We start from the raw sequence: 21,922 nt of genomic DNA, 5'->3' as shown, positions 1-21,922 counted from the left end.
TTCCTTACCCATCACATTTTCTTATAACAAGGCCCACTTCACTCACTTAAGGAGATGCCTGGTTCATGAGTTTCTATTCTCTTCCAACACAATGCAGCACAATGATTTACACCTGTCCTACCTTCTTATTCGACTTAACAGCTCTGCAGTGCAGTAACCTCTCCATCCTTCTCCCGTGGATCACTATTTCGAAGTGAGACCTCTGACACGTCCCTCCCATCCACTTATGCTATCACACCCTATTTGAATTCATACAGTCAGACTTCAGACACCAGGCTGGAGACTAAGACTGTTAACTTCCAAGCTCTGGGAAAGGAACCTACCACTATTAAGAATTACTACTGCATTATGTTTCCTCTTCAAAGATCATTCAAATATCAGAAAGAAAAGGTTGATATTTAATATTTTACAGACTATTTATAACATAAACTATAACTAATCAATCACACATCCAATGGAATCCTTAAAATAGGAAGAAGTTAAGGCTCCTCAGGAACCATATATGCATGTATTTAAGATTGTTTGTTTATTTCCTGCCAAACAAGACTTACGAGTAGCTTCCAAGAATATACAAAATATTAAAGAACATAACGGAAAACAGGAAAATACAGAAGTAATGCAGGATAAACCTGGCATAAGGACAGTACACAAAATCACTCAAGGTAAGCCGGGGAAACTGCAAAGTTAAGAGGTTAGTATCTACGGGCATCGAGAAAATACAAATTAGAAGCATAGATTTTTCTAATACTGGAAAACAGAGTAACTTTCTTCCATAAAAGGGCACATGAGGCACTAGGGGATTCAATCTGGGAACTACTTGGGTAATGGGTCATCCCCTCAACCACATCACCACAAAAAACTCTGGAAATTACATTCTCTAGACCTAAATCTAAATTTTCTCTACATTTAACAGAGACCCTCCTCCTCAATAAAATTTCTGAATTTGAGCCTTACTAAACATACCTAAACAACTAGACAAAACACATTAATCTTTCTACATAAAAAGAAACTTCATAAGAAATAAGATAAGAAGAATAAATGCATACAGTACAGCCAGTGCTTGTTACTGAAACCTCTAGAATGCTAAGTAGTTTTTAATACATTATCATAAGTTTAATAATTCCTCTGGAGGAATTATTGAGAATTAGATGTACCTATTACATTCTAAAACCTGATATATCACTCGTCTCCTATATATTTGCAAAGAACAATCCATACCAAAAAATGCCCGGAGTTGCACCCTAGCCTCTGTTGGACACACCACTTTGTGGACAGCACTAACCTTCTGTGATTGTTCCAGCCCCAGCAGATTCAGTGAGCCCATATCCCTGACCAACAGGACAGCAGAAACAGATGTTCATGAATCGCTGTGTGGTTGCAGAAAGTGGAGCACCTCCACACAGCAGAAGCCGAATATTTCCACCTAGTAAGCTTCGAACTTTCCGGAAAACAAAACTTAAAAAAAAAAAAATCAATCAAATAATCATAGAATTTTAAAACTGAATTATTTAGACTAGTCTCCCAATTTCGATAAACAGAAAATAAAAGCACACTATTAATAGTTTTTAGTGCAATCCTTTTGACTTTTTAAAATAATTTTTTTCTTATAACATCTCAATTAATTGCGCTATTAATGTGAACAACACAATCAAATTACCAAGGAGAGGGAGAGCCCTTCTGTACTCACCTGTCACACAGCGGAGTACTATACCCCTTTGAAATCTGTTCCATTTTGTAATTATAGGCCAGAATAAACAGATTGCGTTGAAAACTACTCATTTCGTTCACTTTATTCATGATATTTTTGTAGATCCGATCCATGATTTCCTAGATGTATAAAAATGAGTTAATACAGTCAATAATGCTATGAGTTGCCTTACTTAAAATCTTACCATCAGATTACTATTTCCATCAATAGAAGCATTTTAAAAGATACTCTCTATCAAGAATAAACTTTCAAAATGGAACCACAAAAAAAAATTAAATAAAATAAAGTAAAGCCACAATTAATTTAAAAATGAGATTTCAGTAAAAGTAATTTTCCATAGGTGCTCATGAGCAATGGAAAAAGAGGGAGAATGTAAGAACATTAGGGCAATAATATGCCGTTACTGACTCTTTATACTGCTTTAACCTTATTTATTCTGAACTGAAAACCTATACTCAATAAATGAACAACTATATGAAGTGACTTTAAAATTTTCAAAATTTTGTAAGGACAGAAAGTACCACATTCTTTGCTCATAAAAAGACCATGAGGTTATTTTAGTCGCTTGTTTGATTTTTAATGCTGCACCCAGGAAAATGTTCCTTGTCTGCACTACATTTTACTTCCAAGGCCTGTTACTATGACGTATATTTTAACGACCTGAAACACAAAGATGATACTACTAAGGAAATGACCTGCCTACTGAAACTACTGGTCGTATATTTGACTTCAGAGTAACTATGTAATTTTGCTTGGATGTGAACACTTAGGTATCTAATAACAATTCCTAACACTTTCAAGCAAAATCAGAAAGCCACGTAAAATTTACATTAAAGAGACAGGAAATTGTTGCTGTCCCATTTCTACTGATCTTATTTCCAAGACCATCCCTATGTCTGGCATTACTAAGATGTATGGTGCTTCTTGAGTAATTCAAAGTTGCAGCAACATCTCTGTCACTTTTTTTTTGGTGTCTGGCCAGACTTTCCCTAAGAACTTGGGCAGTAATTATCTGGTTTGCTTAGGAGGAAAGGATCTCAAACCTTCCCTCCAACCTCCTGCTGGGCTTCAGGTTTCTATTAAAAGCAAACAGATAATCACAAAAATGATCTGAGCAAGAAGCTAAAGGAAAAGAGCTGATAATATCACATAGAAGCTAAAACTAAGTTGAGATTTTAATAAAAAAGAAGCTAAAACGAAACAATAAATCCTGCAGAGCTCAAAGCAATACAGATAATCAACAAGGAAAAAATCCTACATAAACTACCTTGTCAACAATACCTTTTCCACTAGCATTTATGTTGTATAAGTGCTTTCTAGCACTCAATGTTGATTAATGGTCAATTCTTACCGGGACAGCTGCCATCAGTGTTGGTTTCAACATGGATGTATCCCCTTTGCTTCCTTTTTTTATTTTTGAAGACTATAGAGAGAAAAAGTGATCTATATAAAGTGATCCTTATTTTAAAAATTCAATAGAACTCAAATCAAAAAAGCACATTATAAATTCATCATTGTAATTCATTTATATTCTAAATGGCACTTAAAAGGCAAGTGCCTTTAGAATGATTAACTGTCATCCTTACAATATATTGTCATACTGATTGAAAAATTTGTTAAAGATAATTATCATTTTTTAGTAACCCAAGTTACAGGCACTACTTTACCTGATCTGCTAAAGTCTGTGGTGAAGAGTAGCCAATGCAGCATCCATGAGAAAGACAGATAAGCTCAGCACTTAATTCTAAAACATGGGCCAGAGGCAAATATCCGATGTAGATATCTTTCTCCCTAAAAGAAAGGGAGATACAGAAAGTAATGGTCAGGTGCTGTTTCTGCTGAAAGTGACTGTAGAGGGAGCAGGCTCTAAAAGGCACACGAAGGACTCTCAATCTGGGCTCCCTGGGGGGGGGGGGTGCGTGTGTGTGTGTGGGGGGGTGTATTTTACAGAAGAGATTCTTGTTCTGAGAGTTAATTATACCTTACGTAATAAAATGTACATGTATGCATGTGCATATATTTTAAGAACTGCTCCCACTCCCATAGCATGAAGGGCAACTGAGACAAACCCAGAAGAAACCAGTTGCTCTGAATTTTTTCTGAAAGTTATACATAAATTTCTCTCTCCATCCCCAAATTCAGTTCCACAGTAACATGTATATAATTTCTGCGCATAAGGGCAACAAAAATATCTAACCACTGCACCAGATCAGTCATCAGAATACTGATTCCGTCTCTGGGAATGCTCTCTTTACCATTCCTAAAACTCCCATCTGGTATCCTCCATCGGCTTCTTTCCCACTCCTGTATACCCACACTCCCCCGTTACTGCTGGAATGTCTCTTAAAAAGGAAAACCACAGACTGAATAAAGAAGCCCAATAAATACTTACTGGGCAAATTATTTGTTCACTTGAATCATAACATTAAGGTATAAAAAATGACTATAGTGGCAATAACACCAGCTGATTAAAACATTTTAAGTCATTTAAAATTTGCACTTTTGAAGTAACAATGATATCCATAAACTGTAATTTAAATTTCACAACTGTAATTGTCTTGTAATTTTTAATATCCTTTTTTGAAGGAAATGCCTACTGTACACACAGATTCTGAAGGACTAATTTAACCAAATACTACTTAAATGACACAAATGTGAATGTGACGACCAATATAAACACTGGACGACCCCACATTTACACTATGACATACCCCAGTTCTGGAATCCTTTCCGCCATCCCAATTATACCAGCAATAATGTTACTGTGGGAGATCATGACCCCCTTTGGAAGTCCCGTGGATCCACTTGTATACATGATTACTGCAATATCTAAGGGCATTGGTTTGCTATGAGGTTTGTCTTCTGTATTGGAAGGAAAAAAAACACACACACTTCAGAGAAATTTAGCTGTATCATCAACTTTTTGCATAATCATTCGTTAACTCAATTCAACAACTATTAATTGTATTCATACAAAGGTCAACAAAACAGATCAAGTCCCTATACATTAAGAGACATATTTTACTGGGACAGACAGACATAAATCCGTAACATTATAAGAGCTATAAAGAAAAATGAAGCAAGACAAGGTAAGAAGATGACAGGAGAAGTGACAGGAAATGAAGGTGACGGAGCTGCCAGAACCACGATGTGCAGAGCCTCAGAGACTGCATTTCACTCTGGGTGGGAAGCTATGTTGTTTTGAGCAGGGACTTGTCATCAACTGTGACAAGGATCACTTTGGCTGCTGCTACCTAACCTAAGAAAGCGAAGAAAAGAGGTCAGGAGACAAAACGCTATTCCAGTAACTCAACTAAGAAATAAGGGTGGTTACACTAGGGGACCTAGACATTTGCTAAAAGATGTTAGCTGCTTCACACTTGGCTACACTCAGAATACTGGATTAAAAAAAAGACAATGTCCCCCATTTGCACAAGTCTAAACATAGCAGCCAACATCCTACAGAGGTGACACAGTAGAAAGACAAAGAGAAGTGGGTCATGGATAGCACTGCTCATCTGCCTGAATTAATCCTGGAACTACCCTGAATGTAGCCTTCTTAAACAGGAGAAAATATTTTAAACATGTTCCCAAGTAAACTCTTTCTCTCTTACCTGTCAAGATTTATTTCTTGACAACTGTTTTCATTCCAGTTCTTGCTTCCTAATCTGCCATTCACTCCTTCATCCCCTGGCACCATTCTCCACTGCCACCATTTCTAACTGCTTTCTCTAATGTGACATCTGCTAAGTCCAATGGTGTGTTGCAGTCCCTGTGTCACTGGACTCCTTCAGTGCACCTGGTCCTGCTAGAGACTCCCACCTCACCGAGAGGCTCCTTTCACTCAGCTCCATGAACCACACACTACGTGTTTTCTTCCTTCCTTTCTGACCAAGTCTCAGGCCTCTGGAGGCACCATTCTCAGACGGTGACCTCACCTACTCACAGCTTGAATTAAAATCTGTTTCTAGCTTCTAGATCTTTTAACTCCAAACTCAACTGCAGCATACTAGACTTGTATATGCCACTCCCCACTACATATCTACATTCGAATGTCGCACTAGCACCTAAATTCAATATGCCCCCAAATTAATCTCAGCTAAACTCCCATTCCCAGCTAACTGAATGCTTACATCTAACTAATCACCAAGGCTCCAATTGTGAAGGAAGTACAGTCCCAGCATTCTAACAGTTTTTGTGATATCCCTAAACACCAGTACATTCTCTAACACTTTGTGACACTTATCTGAGAGCAGGAATTTCCAGTCACCACACTTGGGCGTGCTAGTCAGAGGACAGAAAAATGTCCCCTCTGGAAACAGCAGGGGTGGAGCAGAGAGTGAGAGGAGGGATCCAGGTTTAGCCACTCTAGCCATCTGTTACCACTCTCAGACAATTCACAAAGGCCAAGTTTATGGCATTACTTGTAAGACTAACTTTAAACCATCTAAAACTATCAGAAAATGGAGAACAGGAAAACTGTATAATGTAAAAAGTATTTTAAATTAATTGCAAATAAATACTACTTTTAGACCGTTAATAAATTGCTTGTATTTTTCCTTTTTAGTAACTTTACTTCCCTAAGTGATAGCCTAGAAAACTGGTTTGTCACTTTATCCAACTTCAGAATCAAATATTTGTGACACTTGTGGAGAATACGGTCATTGCAGGAGGTACACAAGGACATACCCACGCCGGCCTTGGCTCCCAGAGCCTGCACTGCAGCCATGGTGTGCACGATGACACCCTTGGGGAACTCAGACCAGGTGGGCGGCTTGCCGTCCACGGTGATAATGTGCCGCAGGCGCGGGACCAAAGAAACTATGTCCTGGAAAAACACAAGCAGTCATCACTGTCCTCACTCTTCTTCACTAAACGGCCTGGCACATAGTCTGGGACACAAGTCCCACAAGCAGTTTACCACAGTCAGCAAATTACTAAAGTAATTCCTTGCCTCAAAAACACAAGGGTGAGAATGAAGATCCCTTTTTTCAGATGGAGAATCTACTGATCTGAAATTTAAACTACCGCTTTATAACATTAGATGTACTGTGTATACCAATTCTCCTTTGGTAAAATCCTTATCAACAAAGTTAGTTCCTTACAAAATGGTCATGTAAACATACACTGCCTGAACTGCATGGTAGCCCAATGTCCTTCATGCTTCTAAAAAGCAAATAAAGAAATGGGAAGAGAGGAAGGGAATTCTCTTATGAGCTTGTATTAAAAAAAAAAAAAATCAGATATTGTTTTCACAGGGAGCTGTCTAGAGATTAAAGAAATCCCTTTCTCCAGTAGTTTCATAAAGTTTTTTTTCCTTTGAATAATTCTGAAACTCATAATGACCTAATACTTCAGAAATAATTACTAGTTTAAAAATAACCCCTAAAAATTACAAATTTATTTAAAATAGACTAGAAGTTGTAATCCCTTCACTTTAAACATGGACATATTAACAATTAAGTTTATAACTTTCCATGCTACTTATAAATACATATAAAATCCACTTTTTCTTTTCTAAAGAAGAATAAAGTATTATATTCCCAGAAATTTACAAAGATATTAAAGATTTTAAAGATTATACAAGAACTAAGTATAAATAATGAGTCCACGACACTGAAAATTTTAAAGTATGAGACAGTTATTGAAAAACTATTCCTCACCTTCAACTTTGTTTGCAAGAGTTCCTTACTAGTAATGATGTTGGTCACTTCTGTTTCATTTAATCCATGAACAATCGCTGGACCTCCCAGAGTAGCATACAGCGTAACAACTACAGGGAAAGAAGGCCAGGTCATGTATTTGAACACTTCATGGAAGTACTAAATGAAATTAAATAAAGCCTCTTGACTGCAGCCGTGAATTATTAGAGAGCAAAGTAAACCGTAAATTGTTAGATCCATAGTTTGTGATCTAACTGTGCTGTGTTTTTATAAATTACTTTAATATATTAATCAACATATGCCTAACTCACCCTTATGTAATTTCCCTCAAATATTTTTAAAATGTAGCATTTTAAATTTTTTTTAATTTTTGTTTTATTTTGTTTCACCTATGAATACTACTGAGACTGTCACATTGCAAGGAATTACATCTGACTTCTAAAATGTTGAAGTCTTAGTTAACTACTTGATACTAAAATATGGAAAATACACCAACAAGGTATCACATTGAATGTCACATTTAAAATATTATATGTTAAAAAATTAGCATGAACAAGTGGCAGTACTGCTTATTCTAAAGTAGAAAAATCTAAAGAAAAATAATCTTAGAAATGTTGAAATTAAATAATATAATAATGAGGAGAAGGAGTCTAAGTTCTAATAATTCTAAGTTGTAACAGTTATCCACTGATTGGATACAAGGTAAAAATTAACATCAGAATATTAATCTCTTGAGAGTAAACATTTATAATAAAAAGTTAGTATCATCTCTCCCACAACAACATTAAGTCCACTGAGAAGATAGGAAAGTCTACATACGCTGGAAATTATACATGAAGCAGGCCTGTGCCACGATCATCCATTCGGCCCTGGTTTCACAAAAGATGGCAATGGTGGTCTTTGGTTTCTGACCCAACATTTGTAAGCCATTTCCAAAATTAAAGGCTCTAATGAAGACATCTTCATAGGACAGCCAATTATAGTTTCCAAGAATAACCTAATAAAATAAAACACAACCAAAATATTAATGTCGAGAAAGAAGCCGGGACATGCTCTCAATTTTGACAAACCAAAATGTTGTTTGTATATAAACTACTTTGTTCTAACAAAAAGCCAGAAAGTGAGTTTCAAGAGAAAAATTTATTTTGAAAATTAGCTATTTTGTGTTATCTTCTATGACAACTCAGAACTTTTTCTAAATCTTAAACTCTAATTTGGGGGGGGTTGTTTTTCTTTTAAAAATGTTCAGAGTTTGATGTGATCTTAAAGGTCAATTTTCTGGCTGAAGGCATATAGACTAATAATTCACTTACAGACTTCATCCACTTAAACAATTTAGATGTTAGTTTATAACTGAGCCTAGTGTCAAGTGCTACTGACGGCAAAATTTGTACTTTCCCTCTACTTACGAATCCTGGATTTTAACATCAGATAGGACAACCTGATAACACACAGAAACTGGTCAGGCCCAAGTTAACATCTGTTTGTGGCTACTTAATTTGAATTGCTGCATCTAACTCTGGATAAGCAAAGTAAACAAGTCTCCCTTCACACAGCCAGGTAGGGATCCGACCACTCAGCAAAGCCCCTCTGCTGAAAGCTCCTGGCACAGCTTGCCAGAAGCACAGGTAACGTCAAGTCTTACAGTATTAACAACTCCCTTTTAAGGCTCTTTAGGAATTTTCTCCAATTTAGATCAGACCATAAACCCCCAATTATATATAGATAAGATAAAAAGTTGCTCTCACTGCAAAAATATACACAGTTCCCAAACGTCGCTGTGTCATTAACATATGTCTTACGCACCTTATAACTGTCCAACCACACTCATTTTCAAACATTCACATAACATTCAGAAGAGTTCTAGAAAGAGGCTGAATGAAAATAAAAATGGAAAAACAGATAAATACTGCCCTCTAGTGTCCCATTCTGAATTGGACTTGAGAAATAAATTCTTTGACAGATAAGGCAACTGAATTTAAAATACTTATTTAACTTTGGTGGTCCCAAACTCTCATCATGCTCTGCACCACCATGAAATGCTCAGCACGGGGAGCTCCAATGACTTCAAAAGGAGCTCTGTGGGGGGTGAGAAGATGGAAGAGAATTTGGCCAAAACTATAGGAACTGGGTTACAGTTACTAAGAATTTCACACTCCAAAGATAAACATGAGCTATTTCCTAGATTCTAGAATCTAAATTACGAGTTGTGTAAGTTTCAGAGAATATATGTATCCTAAAAAAGCATTAGATGTAAAATCCAAATATGTAAACCCATATGATGGTTGCCACCATGTGGCAAAGAACTTACCGAGCCATGACTTTAAGTCAAATGTAACCAAAATCTGGATTTCATTTAATTCTTTAAACCACTGAATCTTCTAGTAGTGATCTTTACCATGAAGATTACATTTAAGAGACACTACCTACACCATAATTTTATCTGGCTTGTGCTGGAATAGGTTTCTAATGCTAACTTTGTCCCTACAGTTAGTTCAACCTGCAGTTAAACTCGTTTATTTGTTCCCTGCCTATACTGTTGAACCTTATTAAATCCAGAATCACAGTTCTCACCACCCAGCAGTCCTATGACACTTTCCTGGTATATTCATTTCCTCACCTTCTGAAATGGCTATGTGAAACCTCCTCTCTACTCAGATACCCTCCACCCTGGCCCTCCCTTCTCCACTTCCAGGTGATGACACTACCGCACACTCACTGAGAAATTGGAAATTAAACAGAACTTCCTTATCTTCCTAGCAACAAGTTTAATAACCTACATCTACCTGTACGCATACCCTTTGTAGTCCCTCAGGGTATTACAGTGGTTGAAGTGTCCATGAAAAAAGCCCAACTCCTTAGGATTCTGCTTCGAAGAGCTTCCCAAATTTCCATTTCTAGTTTGACCACCCCTACTTGGATAGCCAACCTACTCTTCTTTTACTTGACTATTCAACTAAGATGTCTAACAGATATTCCTCAAAAGCAGCCATTTCATTTCACCTCTACCCTGTCATCCTAGTCCATTAGTTTGGGAAATAATGAACACTAACTGGCCAACTCCCGTTCTAACTCCCCTACAGTCCCTTTTCCCTACAGTAGTGAGTTTTTTAAAAACATAAATCAGCTTACTCCTCTGCAAGTGTTTTCCTTTTCCAGTAGGAATGGATTCAAAGCAACTTACACTGGCCTACAAAGCCCTAAGGACCCTACATGTTGCCAGGGTCTCTGTGCCCATCTCGAACTCTCTGTCCTTTCTCACTTCCTGTAAATATAACTTTGTCCTTTCTGTCCTTTAAACAGGCTGGGCCAGGGCAGCAACCTGGATGAGGCAAGACAGGTGCTTAGGGCACAAAGTTTAACGAGGCACTGCCTCAGGGTCTGAATGCTGTCCTGAACATGACACCCTAAGTGCTTCACCCTGCTGGCTCATTCCTATTTTGGAGCCACTCCACTGCACAATCCCGTTCCACTACAGAGATGGTTCATTACCCAGATGTTTGCAACGATGGCTTCCCCGTGTCCTTCAGGCTTCCACTTGGCCATAACTTACTCAGAGGGGCTATCCCTGAACTCCAACCAGTTTTATTTCTTCACAGTAGTTATTAAGTCTGTTAACTTTTTATTGCCTCTCCCCCTCCCATACAAATATAAGATCCTGAGAAAAATAACCTGTGTGTCTTGTTCATTATTGTCTCCTAGTGCTCAGGACAGTACCTAGCACGTAGTAGGCACCCAGCAATTACTTGCTAAATGTGTGGAATGGACTCATGTAACTGAACAACTTCAATTCACTCTGGGCCTTGGAGCCTTTGACCTCTCCTCCAGCAGCCTCATTTTTGAAAAGATTGCTTTTTTAAAAAGTCCATATCCACCGGATCATCTAACTCCATGGCTTCTTTTGTGCTAATCACTATTCAATCGCATACATACTTTGCTGCTACCTCTTAAGTATACTTACCTGTGGCTCACGAGACATAAGTGTGTTCAACTGTGCTGACAGAGAGTCAGGAAAACAAATGGCCAGTGTGGCTATGTGGTGAGCACTGTGGGTCATCTATAAACTGGGGGCAAGGGAATGGAAATCAAGGATGGTTTGCCAAAAGTAGCAACTAAATATGACAAAACCAGGCATCATTATGATAGTTTTGCAAACTATAATCTACAGGCAGGAGAGGAGTAATCAAACATGCTTAACTACATGACTCCAATGAAGCGAAACACTACTAACCAACCCCAGCTAGATCTTAAGCTGATTTAGCAAAAAAAAAAAAAAAAAAAAAAAAAATTCATTTAAATGAGGCAAAACTAAGTTAGCAAAAGAAAACAAGGAACATGTCTTAAGAGTAGAGTGACCAGAGAATTTTTCCAAATCACTCTTGAGGTTGAAGGGGGCACTATTCATGTCAGAACAGGTGTAAGTCAAGACTGTTCCAAGCAAAATAAGATAAAACATCACTCTATTTGAACGTTAGGAACACACAGAGATCCTACTGTCTAGAGTTAAAATAGTGTTTTTTAATTTCTAGGAGTTACTGACATTAACTTGCTTGTCATCTCATTTATCTCTAAAAGATGACTGGAATTTGTATCGTAAGTGGCAAGATTAATGGACCATTCCATTAAACATGAGTCCCACCCCCTCCCCAAACCCCACCCCCCAAGAACAGGAGGAAGCCTGAGTGTCTCACTCCAAGGCTGTGCGCATCTGCACTCTCCTCCGAGATCGGAGAGTTCCTTCAGGACTGACGGAAAAAAAGCAGCTGGAGCCAGGATGCAGTTGGGAAAAGAGGACAAGAGAAAAACCACTTTGCCTACACAGGAATTAAACCTATAACCTAACCAAATTATCAGCTAAATGCAGGCAATCTCACTGCCTCTAAAACACATTTTATCTTCCATTTTCACCTAACGGAGCTTCAAGAACAGGGAACTATACTCAACATACTGTAGTAACTTATGGTGAAAATAATATGAAAATGAATATATGTATGTTCATGTATGACTGAAGCATTATGCTTTATACCAGAAACTGACACACTGTAAACGGACTATATTTCAATGAAATATATATACACACAAATACCCAAGTTCATAAGCAGCATCTTCATGCCATTTCTATACCTATCACCCTTTACAGAGCTGCACGACTGCGTGATACAAACCTTCATATTCACTCAGACAACTGTGCTTGTTCAATTCCCAAGATGATGATAATAAAAGCATTTACACTCATGTAAATTACTGTCATTAAAGCATTTACAGTGGATGCCACCATTGTTTCACACACACTCACTCTCTCTCTCTCTCAATTAATCCTCTCAATAATTCTCTGAGCTAGGATCAGTTTAAGAAGTATGGAGCTGGACGGTCTAGGTTCCGGTCCCAGATGAAGCTGCTAGCTGTAATGCCCTTGAAAAAGTTACCTAACCCATCTGTGCCTTAGCGTTGTCTTCTGTAAGGGAGGGATATCCCCATAACATTAATCCATAAGGCTACTGTAAGTCTTAAATAAGATAATACATGTAAAGTCCTTAGAACAGCCTGGCTCATAAGAAATGCTAATCAATGTCGGCAATGATCATTATCTCCATGTTACAGATAAAGAAACTGAGGCAAATTTGGTTCAACAGCTTTTCCAAAGTCACACAGCTACTGAGTGGCAAAGCCGAGTTTCAAATCCAGTCTGGATCTGGAGTCCAGGCTCTTAACCACTACCTACACTGCCTCTAAAGATGTCTTAACCTCTGTTTCACATCAATAATGGCAAGTTCTTCTTGTATTTGTGAGAAGGAAGTTTTTAAAAACCACGCACTGCCACACCAAGTACCAAGACACTGAACATCCAATGGAACCTACATTATAATCAGAAACAGCAGGTCGCATCCCAAAACCCAGAGCAGTCTCAAGCACACACAGGTGCTTCTGGAACTAGCAGGGAATATACTTGCAAACCCAAACTGCCCTAGACATTCTATTCCAAGCCCTGGTAGACATGCAGGCTCAGAAGTGGCCCTCGCCACTGGGTGATCTCAACGTCTTTATGAGAGTCTGGAACAAATCCATGCCGGAGGTACAGAAGGAGATTAGAGCACAATCTAGTCCCTTCTGCCCTGTTTCTCCCGCCACACCAGCAAATTCCAATAGCTTGTCCCGTGCCACCATTCCTAAGCATACACTTTATTCAGAAAGAATTCAAAGGCAATAAAAGGTCACGTTACCTTTTTAAAAACTTTTCCATTTGGTTGCACTTCATCTTCCTCATTTAAAATTTCACGTGTTCCCAAGAGTCTTTTGTCCTTAAATTTGTTTTTTGCATGCATAAAAACTTTATCTAGTGTATCGCATCCAGGGTATAATACTGAAGCCAAACCATCCAAGCTCTTAACAGATCTGTATGCAGACCCAGGTTTTGAATTTATGGGCTTCGCTTTAATTTGGTTTGATTTTTCTCGTCTTAACTCATACAAAAAATAATATGGAATGTATGTTAAAATAGTATAAAGTGATATTATAAAATGTATGAAATATAAAAGAATGGGGTTGATGGTGTGCTTTAGCTTCATGGTAGATGGTTTTGAAGATACGTGGTTATTCATAGTGCTCAAAAAGTAGAATTAACAGATTTCCGTAAGAATCTAGAAAGAAGAGAAAGAAAGGTTATTAGTCAAAAATCATTCTTAAACAACTTTAAAGAAAAAGTCTTCATATTAGAAAAAGAGACGATTTTTTCCCCAACAAGCAGCAGCTGGTATATTGACCACCAGCCAGGTCCCATCTACTCCTGGAATTTGGAGGACACTCATTTGTGCCATATCTATTAGAAATGGAATTTCCACAGAAAAGTTTCCACATCATTCTGTAAACAGGTGGCTTTCCCAGCCTAACCCCAAGTATCCACAAATACTTCCCGGTGGTGAGGAGGAAGCCAGCCAGGAGACCTACAACAGAATGGAGACCAACAATGCACCCATTTCCAGTTCTTCAGTGCCTCATTCAGTTAGAGAGGCAAACACTTCGCACATACGCCACGTTCTCCTCTCTCCTGGCCGTCACAGCCACTCACTGCTAAATCATCACTGCCTTCTTTCCCAGTGAGCCTCATTCTCTCACTCTAGGCAGCAACAAGTAGTTGGAGTTGGCAAACAACATGAAATTCACTTGCCATGGTGATTCTAGATATTTTTCAATTTAAGCAGATTAAATTGTGAAGCAGGAAGGCAGTAAACTTTGGTCATTTCATATGCTGTGTTCAGATTTATTGAGAATCTACTATGTGTCAGATAGTGTCCTAAGTACAGGGATTATAACAGTAAACAACAGTGAACAGTCTAAGTCTCTTCTCCTGTGGAACTTTTACCTTCCTTGGAAGAGGTAGACAAATATACACACATATGCATGCCAGGTGGTGATAAATCCTACAAGGAAAAATGAACTCAGTAAGGGAAATACCAAGCAACCGGGCGAGCCTGGAGAGGCGCTCGGTATGCGGGTGGTCCGAGAAAGCCTCTCTGGCCAGTGACATCTGAGCTGAGCCTTCAAGGAAGAGGGAGAGTGGGGAAGAAGCACGAGGCAGACGAACCAGCCTTTGTACAGTAGGCAGGCCATAATATTCGTGAAGAAAACAAAACTGAAGCAAACTACTAACTGATTACTCCACCCAGCTCCAAATTCAGGATTATGTTTTGTAGCATTTCCCATCTCCATACTGTAGAAATTCTATGCCAGGGAAGTGTGGCCAAGAGATCTAAGGAATCCTTTCTTTCACCCAGACCTCACCCATAGGGCAGAAGCTCTACTGCAGATGCAGCCGGCAAAGAACACAGGGACTGTGGTTCACAAGGCAGATGCAGGAGAGAAGCTCCCGACACAGACCAGGGGCTACAGCCACCGCCCAAGACCCCGCTCACAGAGCAGAGGTTCCCCACAGGCCAAAGCAGCAGGCTGTAAGAACAGAGAACCTCTTAGCAATCCCTAAGAGGACTGACCTCGGAGCACAGAAGAGCGAAGCTCAAGCCTAACGTCACTGCGGAAAACAATGGAGCCTGGTGAGGAGCAGCCTAAGATGAGGCTGGTAGTTCCATGACAGAGACAAGCCAAAAAGCAGATGAGAAATTCAAAGGCATCAGGTGTCTCTTTCCCTCCTAGCTTCAGGGCAGCTCCAAGACTGGCCTCAAACACAACCCCTACAAAGGCCATCTAATTTACCTGAAGCACACTATGGGGCAACTTACGGCCCAGAGCTTTGTTCAGAACAGTAAAGCAACTGGCCAGCCATCAGAGGAGAATACTTGCTGGGTGTGACGCCAGAAAGACCAGGGGATCAGACAAACAGGCTGTTAGAGAGCCCTACCAAAACCGTGCTGCCACTGCTGAAGAGAGTAGTGCAACGTGACTGCATGCTCCCAAGGCTGTGCTCTCAGAAGAGCACCATCAGAGGATGCACACTGCAGAAAATACAAGCTTCACCAAAACAGGCCAGCTGAGACACTAAATGAAAAGAAACAACACAAGAAGGTGTGGAAGGCGGGGGAGGGAAGCTAGCATTCAAAATTACTATAAAATACCTAAAATGTCCAATTCACAAAATATTATAAGGCATGCAAATAAACAGTAAAGCATTATCCATATATGGGGGGGAGGGAGCAACAGAAATCCTCGAGAAGACCCAAATGTCAGACTTAGCAGACAAACGCTATCAAAGCAGCTACCACCAATGTGTTCAGAGAACTGAAGGAAACCATGTTTAAAAAAACTGCAACTTTACAAGGTAAGGGCCACCTCCAAATTTGCCCCCACATACTTGGTGAGAAGCCAGGACTCTCAATTGATTTCTGTGCTCTGCTGATCGTTCCAATCTCCTTTCTGTGACAGACAATATACTGTATAGCACCCTAGAGAATGAGTCCAGAGAATCTAGATTTCTGCCAGAAAGGCATGGGGAGCCATAGGTTTCTGTACAGAAAAATGGCACAACAAAGTCACCGGTCCTACTGCTTGCAGGACATCAGAGCTGCAAAGAACAGATGCACCTCCGTAACCCAGGAAAACGATGACGCCTCGCTAAGTATTCTGAAATCCCACTCCGTGCTCTGAAGTTTAATGTTCATGCTTTTATTCTGAGTTTCAAAATACTGTGATTTATTTTTTAAAAACTACATTTATCCACAGATGAAATGATTATAATATAGAAAACCCTAAGGAATCCACTGAAAAACTAGTAGAACAAAGAGTTCAGAAAAGGTTGCAGGATATAAGATGAATATACAAAGATCAATTGTATTTCTGTATACTAGCAATGAAGAATCAGAAGATGAAGATAAGAAAACAGTTATATTTACAATACTTTCAAAAATACTTTGGATTAGATATAACAGGAAGTGCAAAATCTGTACTATGAAAACCACAAAACACTATTTAAAGATATTAAGGACCAAAATAAACAGAAAATGTCCTGTTTATGACTGTAAAACTTAATATTGTTAAAATGGCAACATTCCCTAAATTGATGTACAGATTCAACATAATCCTTATCAAAACCTTTGCTGACTTTTATACAGAACTTCATAAGCTGATCCTAAAATTCACATGGAAATTCAAAGTAGCCAGAATAGCCAAACATTTTGAAAAACAACAAAAATCTTGAAAAAGAACAAAATTGGAGGGTTCATACATCTCAATTTCAAAACTTAATAAGAGCAATAGTAATCAAGACATTGTGGTACTAGCAAAAGGACAAACATACAGATCAATGGAATAAAATTGAGAGTCCACAAATAAACCTTTATTTTATGCACAACTGATTTTCAACAAACGGCAAATAATTCAATAGGGAAAGAACAGTCTTTTCGACAAACGGTGCTGGAACAACTAGATATCTAAACATAAAATGATGAAGATGGACCTTTATAATAATACAAAAAAAAAAAAAAAAACAACTCCAAATGGATCATAGGCCTAAATCTAAGAGCTAAAACCATAAAACTTTTAGTAAGCACTAATCACTAAGTATAAACAGCGTTTCAGGAAGAGTGAAGGGTAGAGGCCAGTTCTGCCTTTTTCTGAGTAGTCTTCTCGGACCAAACCTCAATTTATTACGGTCTTAAAAGGCCAGGGGTAGGGAGGGCAGAGGAATGGAGGTTTTGAATAGATGACAGATATCACATAGCTTGAACAAGCACCAAAAGCAGCAGCCGCTCAGCCGCCCAACAGAGCAGGATAGAGATGAGGAGATGAGGGCAGGTGTTAAAGGCCCAAAATTTTAAAGGTCAAATTCTTGTGGCCTTTGGTGCTGAGAAAAGAACTTAGTTTGCATTCCAAGGTACATAAACACAAAGTTTTAGAGAATAACTGTATGCAGAGGATAACCTGAAGGCAGCAAGAACTGGAGGGAAGGAAATTTACATAAAGTAAATTTACACGGAGTCAGCAGCTAGGATTCCCGGCTCCCGGATCACCCGGAGGGTGGCAAGGGGAGCAGCTGTTCCTCCAGCCTTCCCAACAACTGAAATCTTTCTGCTTAATATAGTGAGGGGTGTACTGTATCTAAATCATGAACAGAATAAGGTCACAAATTAGAGCAGCGGCAGTGAAAGGAGGGAAAATAGTTTCGGTGCCTTCAACTGAGTCAGAAATGCAAGCCGCGAAGGTGGTCAGTGGTTGGATGACTGGTGGAAAGGAGATGAGCACAAGTACTGAAAATAATGGGTTTAAGATGCCTGTGAGTCATCCAAATACACAAACTGTGAAAGTTGAGAAGGGTCAGGGCCGTTCAAGGACAGCACACAGATGAAATCTCCAAGATCAAGTCCAAGAACAGAAAACTCTGGAGGGAAACCAATGCCAAGACTGAGAGGAGGAAAATCCCACTGAAAAGTCCGATTAAGTAGGAGAACTGGAGAGGGCAACGTCATGAAAGACAAGGTGGGGGAGTCAAGTGGTATCAAACGCAGGCTAGATGTACCAGCCACATGCAATTAAGACACTTAACTTTCCTAAAATGTTTTAGGAAAACTAGGTAAAGTAACAAAACTTTGGCCAACTGCACCCAATTTGCTGAAGTGGCTATAGAAAATGTAGACTAGTGTCAACTGAAAAAAAAATACAAAACTGATAAGGTGAGAGTTACGTTTTCATTGCACAAACTGAGGGCTTAAGCCCAGGAGACAGAGTCTCAGAAAGCTCTGAGGGACTGTTCCAAAGAGGTAGGGGGAAAAGCCAGGATATCTAGGAGTTTTACAAAAACAAACCAGTAGTTGATCACAAAGAACAGACATCTCTAGTTAATGAATTTAGTGCTTTTCTATGTACAGGAAGATGCAAGAGTCTGGGCTCATTGTAATCATTTCTTTGATAAGCATCTTAACTACCTAGGGCCAGTATCCTGTTTTTCTCTATCCTGAATCCCCTCAGGGTGCACGCTCCAAGGCTGCAACTGGCTGATGGCTTGATGGCCACAATATTCTTTGTTTACTGATATGACAGGTTGCGTTCTTCATCCACACTAGGAAACCAGTCATAGGTACTTAATTACGTTGCCACATCTTAGAATGAGTATCGTTTTCAGAAAGTAAATCTGAACTACTAAAGCTGTTCATCTTTTCCTTCACAGCCTCTAGGTTTCCAATCTCCATCCCAGGGTTAAACTAATGGTATCCTATATTTTTCCTAGTATTGGTAGAATCTTTATATTTGGACCTTTAATCAACAAAGAGTTTATTTTTCTCCATTGTGTGAAGGAGAACGCTAACTTTTTCTTTCAGATGAACTGTCTGAATCATTTACTAAATAAACCATCCTTTCTCAATTAACCAAAATGTCATCTTCAGTAAGTTCTTATTCACACTTGCACCCATTTCCAGACCCTATTCTATTTCTTGGATCCATCTGTCTACTGCTTTGCTAATACCACACTACACTGAAGACAGCATATTTACAGTAATCTTTCTTCAACTGTGAGCCATGGTCCAATCGTATCAGATTACCTTAGAGAATATTTAAAATGAAGACTCCTCAGACATATCTCTCTTTTCCTTACCTTCCCAACACCTATAAACTGAAAACTAGTGGCAGACTCAGTTTTAAACAGCAATCGTGATTTCAATATGCACTAATGTCTGAGAACTACTGCTTTAAATATCTGGTAAGACCCTCACTAGTCATAGTTTTCAAATTTTTCTTATTAATTCTTACAGAGTAATTCCATGTAAGTTTTAAAGATTTAAAATTTCTCTATGAGGAAACAAAATTTTAAAAACCAAAAGGAAAACAAGATTTAGGGAGGAAAAAAATGACAAAATATTCAGAGAAGCCTTATAAATTAAAAAAAAAAAATGCAAGCAACACAAAGGAAAACTGGGCAAAGAATATGTATAGAGAAGCCAAAAGAGGCAATGCAGATGGCTAATACATACAGACAATATGTTCTCCTTAATTTGTAACCAAGATCAAAATGCAGCCATACTAATTTTCATCCAATAGTTTTACAAATATGTAAAAGACTACAATATCCAGACTGCAATGAAGTAATCTGGCAGTATATAAAACACACACACACACACACACACACATTCTTTGCAATCCCACATTCAAAACTCCAATCTACAGAAAAGCAAGTGCACACAATGATTAAATCATTCATTTGCCAAACATATATTGAATACAGACTCCATGCCCAGAACTCTTCCAGAAAATGGAATCACACTCATGAACAAAACATAGGAGGCAAGCAGACCATGCACAAACAACTAAATATCAAGAGGTAACAGGAGCTACTGAGACAAATAAAGCAGGTTAAAGGGAATGAATTTGGGGTAGGAGAAGGCTGTCGCTTTATAAAGCAGTAAGGAAGGCATCTCAAATGTGATCAGCAGACAGTCACGTGGATATCTGGGAGAAGAGTACTCTAGCTGAGCCCAGGGAGGGAGGGGGACAGTGACAGGAGATGGGGTCAGAGAGGACAGCGAAAATGGGGCCAGATCCTGAAAGGCCTGGCAGACCACTGAGAGAACCATACCGACACGAATGAAACCATATGACCTACCACAAAAAGGACGACTATGACTGCTGCAGGAGCCTCACCAGGGACCAGATGTGAGATGACACCGGCTTAGACCAGAATGAGGATGATGAAGGCAGGGAGAAATGACCCAATTCTGACTCTATTTTGAAGGTACAGGGAGAGAGAAAAAGGTGTGACTCTAAGGTTTTTGGCTTGAGACACTGAAAAATATTGAGGTGTCCTTTATTGAGAAAGGGGAGACCATAGGAGGAGAAGATTTAGAAAAAGAATCATTTCATTTTATAATAGGTAACTTTGGGAGTTCTCAGCATATTCATGGTATTTCAGCCATGAGACTGGATGAGATGGTCTAGGGAATGAGAAGAGGTGCAAATGGCAGATCCTGGGGTCCGTCAGCATTTAGAGGATTCAGAGATGTGTGGGACCAGCAAACAGAGCATGAGGAGGTTCAGTGTTGACAGAGGAAAACCAACAAGGTGGAGTCAAGAAGGACTGACCAGCTTTACACACATCACCGTAAAGTCAACATAGATAAGGACAAAGATAAATGTAAACAGAAGCATCAATGAGATAAGACTTCACACCCATTAGGATGGTCATTATCCAAAAACAAAACAAACAAACAAAAACAAAAACACCTAGAAAACCAGAAAATAGCAAGCATTGGTGAGGAGATGGAGGTTAAGAAACTGGAACCCTTATTCATTGCTGGTGGGAATGTAAAATGGCACAGCTGCTACTGAAAACACACTGGTGGCGCCTCAAAAAATTAAACGCAGAATTACAATATGATCCAGCAACTCCACTTCTGTGTAATTTCCAAAAGAATTGAAAGCATGGACTCAAACAGATATTTCTATACCAGAGTCCACAGCAGCATTATTCAAAACAGCCAAAAGACAGAAACAATCCAAATATCCATTGACAGGTGAATGTATAAACAAAATGTGATAGCCACACAATGGAATGTTATTCAGCCTTGAAAAAGGAATGGAGTTCTGATACACACTACATATATGAACCTTGAAGACATTTCACTAAATGAAGTAAGGCAGACACAAAATATTTGATTCCACTTACATGAGATATCTAAAATAGGCAAATTCATGAAGACAGAAAGTATAATGGTGGCTGCCAGGGGCCTAGGGGATGGGGAATGGAAAGTTGTATTTAATGGGTACAGAGTTTGGAATGATGGGAAAGTTCTGGAGATGGCTGATAGTGATGGTTACACAAAAATGTGAATATATTTAATGCTAACGAACTACACACTTAAAGATGATTAAAATAGTAAACTGTTGCATGTATTTTACCACAATTTTTTTTAAAAACCGGAGTATGAGATCATTTAAGGGCAGGAGGTCAAGGAACCGAAAGGCTGTCGTGTTGGAAAAATACTGAAACCACGAAGAATCATGATAGGGTAGTGGTAGAGTCATAGGAAGCCTGATGTTCCAGTATTTAAGGAATAAGGGGACAGGTGACAATAATAAAAAGGAATGGTAAGTAGTACAGTCTGAAGGCAAAGTT

The 21,922-nt window shown here is 38.9% G+C and overlaps 1 protein-coding gene across 2 annotated transcripts in view; it reads right to left on the bottom strand.

The window, feature by feature from the left end:
• Positions 1-21,922, bottom strand: part of ACSL3 (acyl-CoA synthetase long chain family member 3) — a 57,354-nt gene that overhangs the window by 9,140 nt on the left and 26,292 nt on the right. For both annotated transcript variants that reach the window (XM_074364387.1, XM_074364388.1), the window contains 9 exons: positions 13,593-14,009; positions 8,191-8,368; positions 7,372-7,481; positions 6,398-6,536; positions 4,420-4,570; positions 3,376-3,499; positions 3,060-3,131; positions 1,688-1,827; positions 1,283-1,455 (listed from right to left, as the gene is read on the bottom strand). In XM_074364387.1, coding sequence (XP_074220488.1) covers positions 1,283-1,455; positions 1,688-1,827; positions 3,060-3,131; positions 3,376-3,499; positions 4,420-4,570; positions 6,398-6,536; positions 7,372-7,481; positions 8,191-8,368; positions 13,593-13,970 — 1,465 coding nt within the window. In that variant the 5' untranslated portion in view covers positions 13,971-14,009. The remainder of the gene's footprint in view (positions 1-1,282; positions 1,456-1,687; positions 1,828-3,059; positions 3,132-3,375; positions 3,500-4,419; positions 4,571-6,397; positions 6,537-7,371; positions 7,482-8,190; positions 8,369-13,592; positions 14,010-21,922) is intronic.

The sequence above is a fragment of the Camelus bactrianus genome, chromosome 5 (genome assembly GCF_048773025.1).
Source record: "Camelus bactrianus isolate YW-2024 breed Bactrian camel chromosome 5, ASM4877302v1, whole genome shotgun sequence".
NCBI classification, from domain to species: domain Eukaryota; kingdom Metazoa; phylum Chordata; class Mammalia; order Artiodactyla; family Camelidae; genus Camelus; species Camelus bactrianus.
This window is presented reverse-complemented; position numbering and strand designations above follow the sequence as displayed.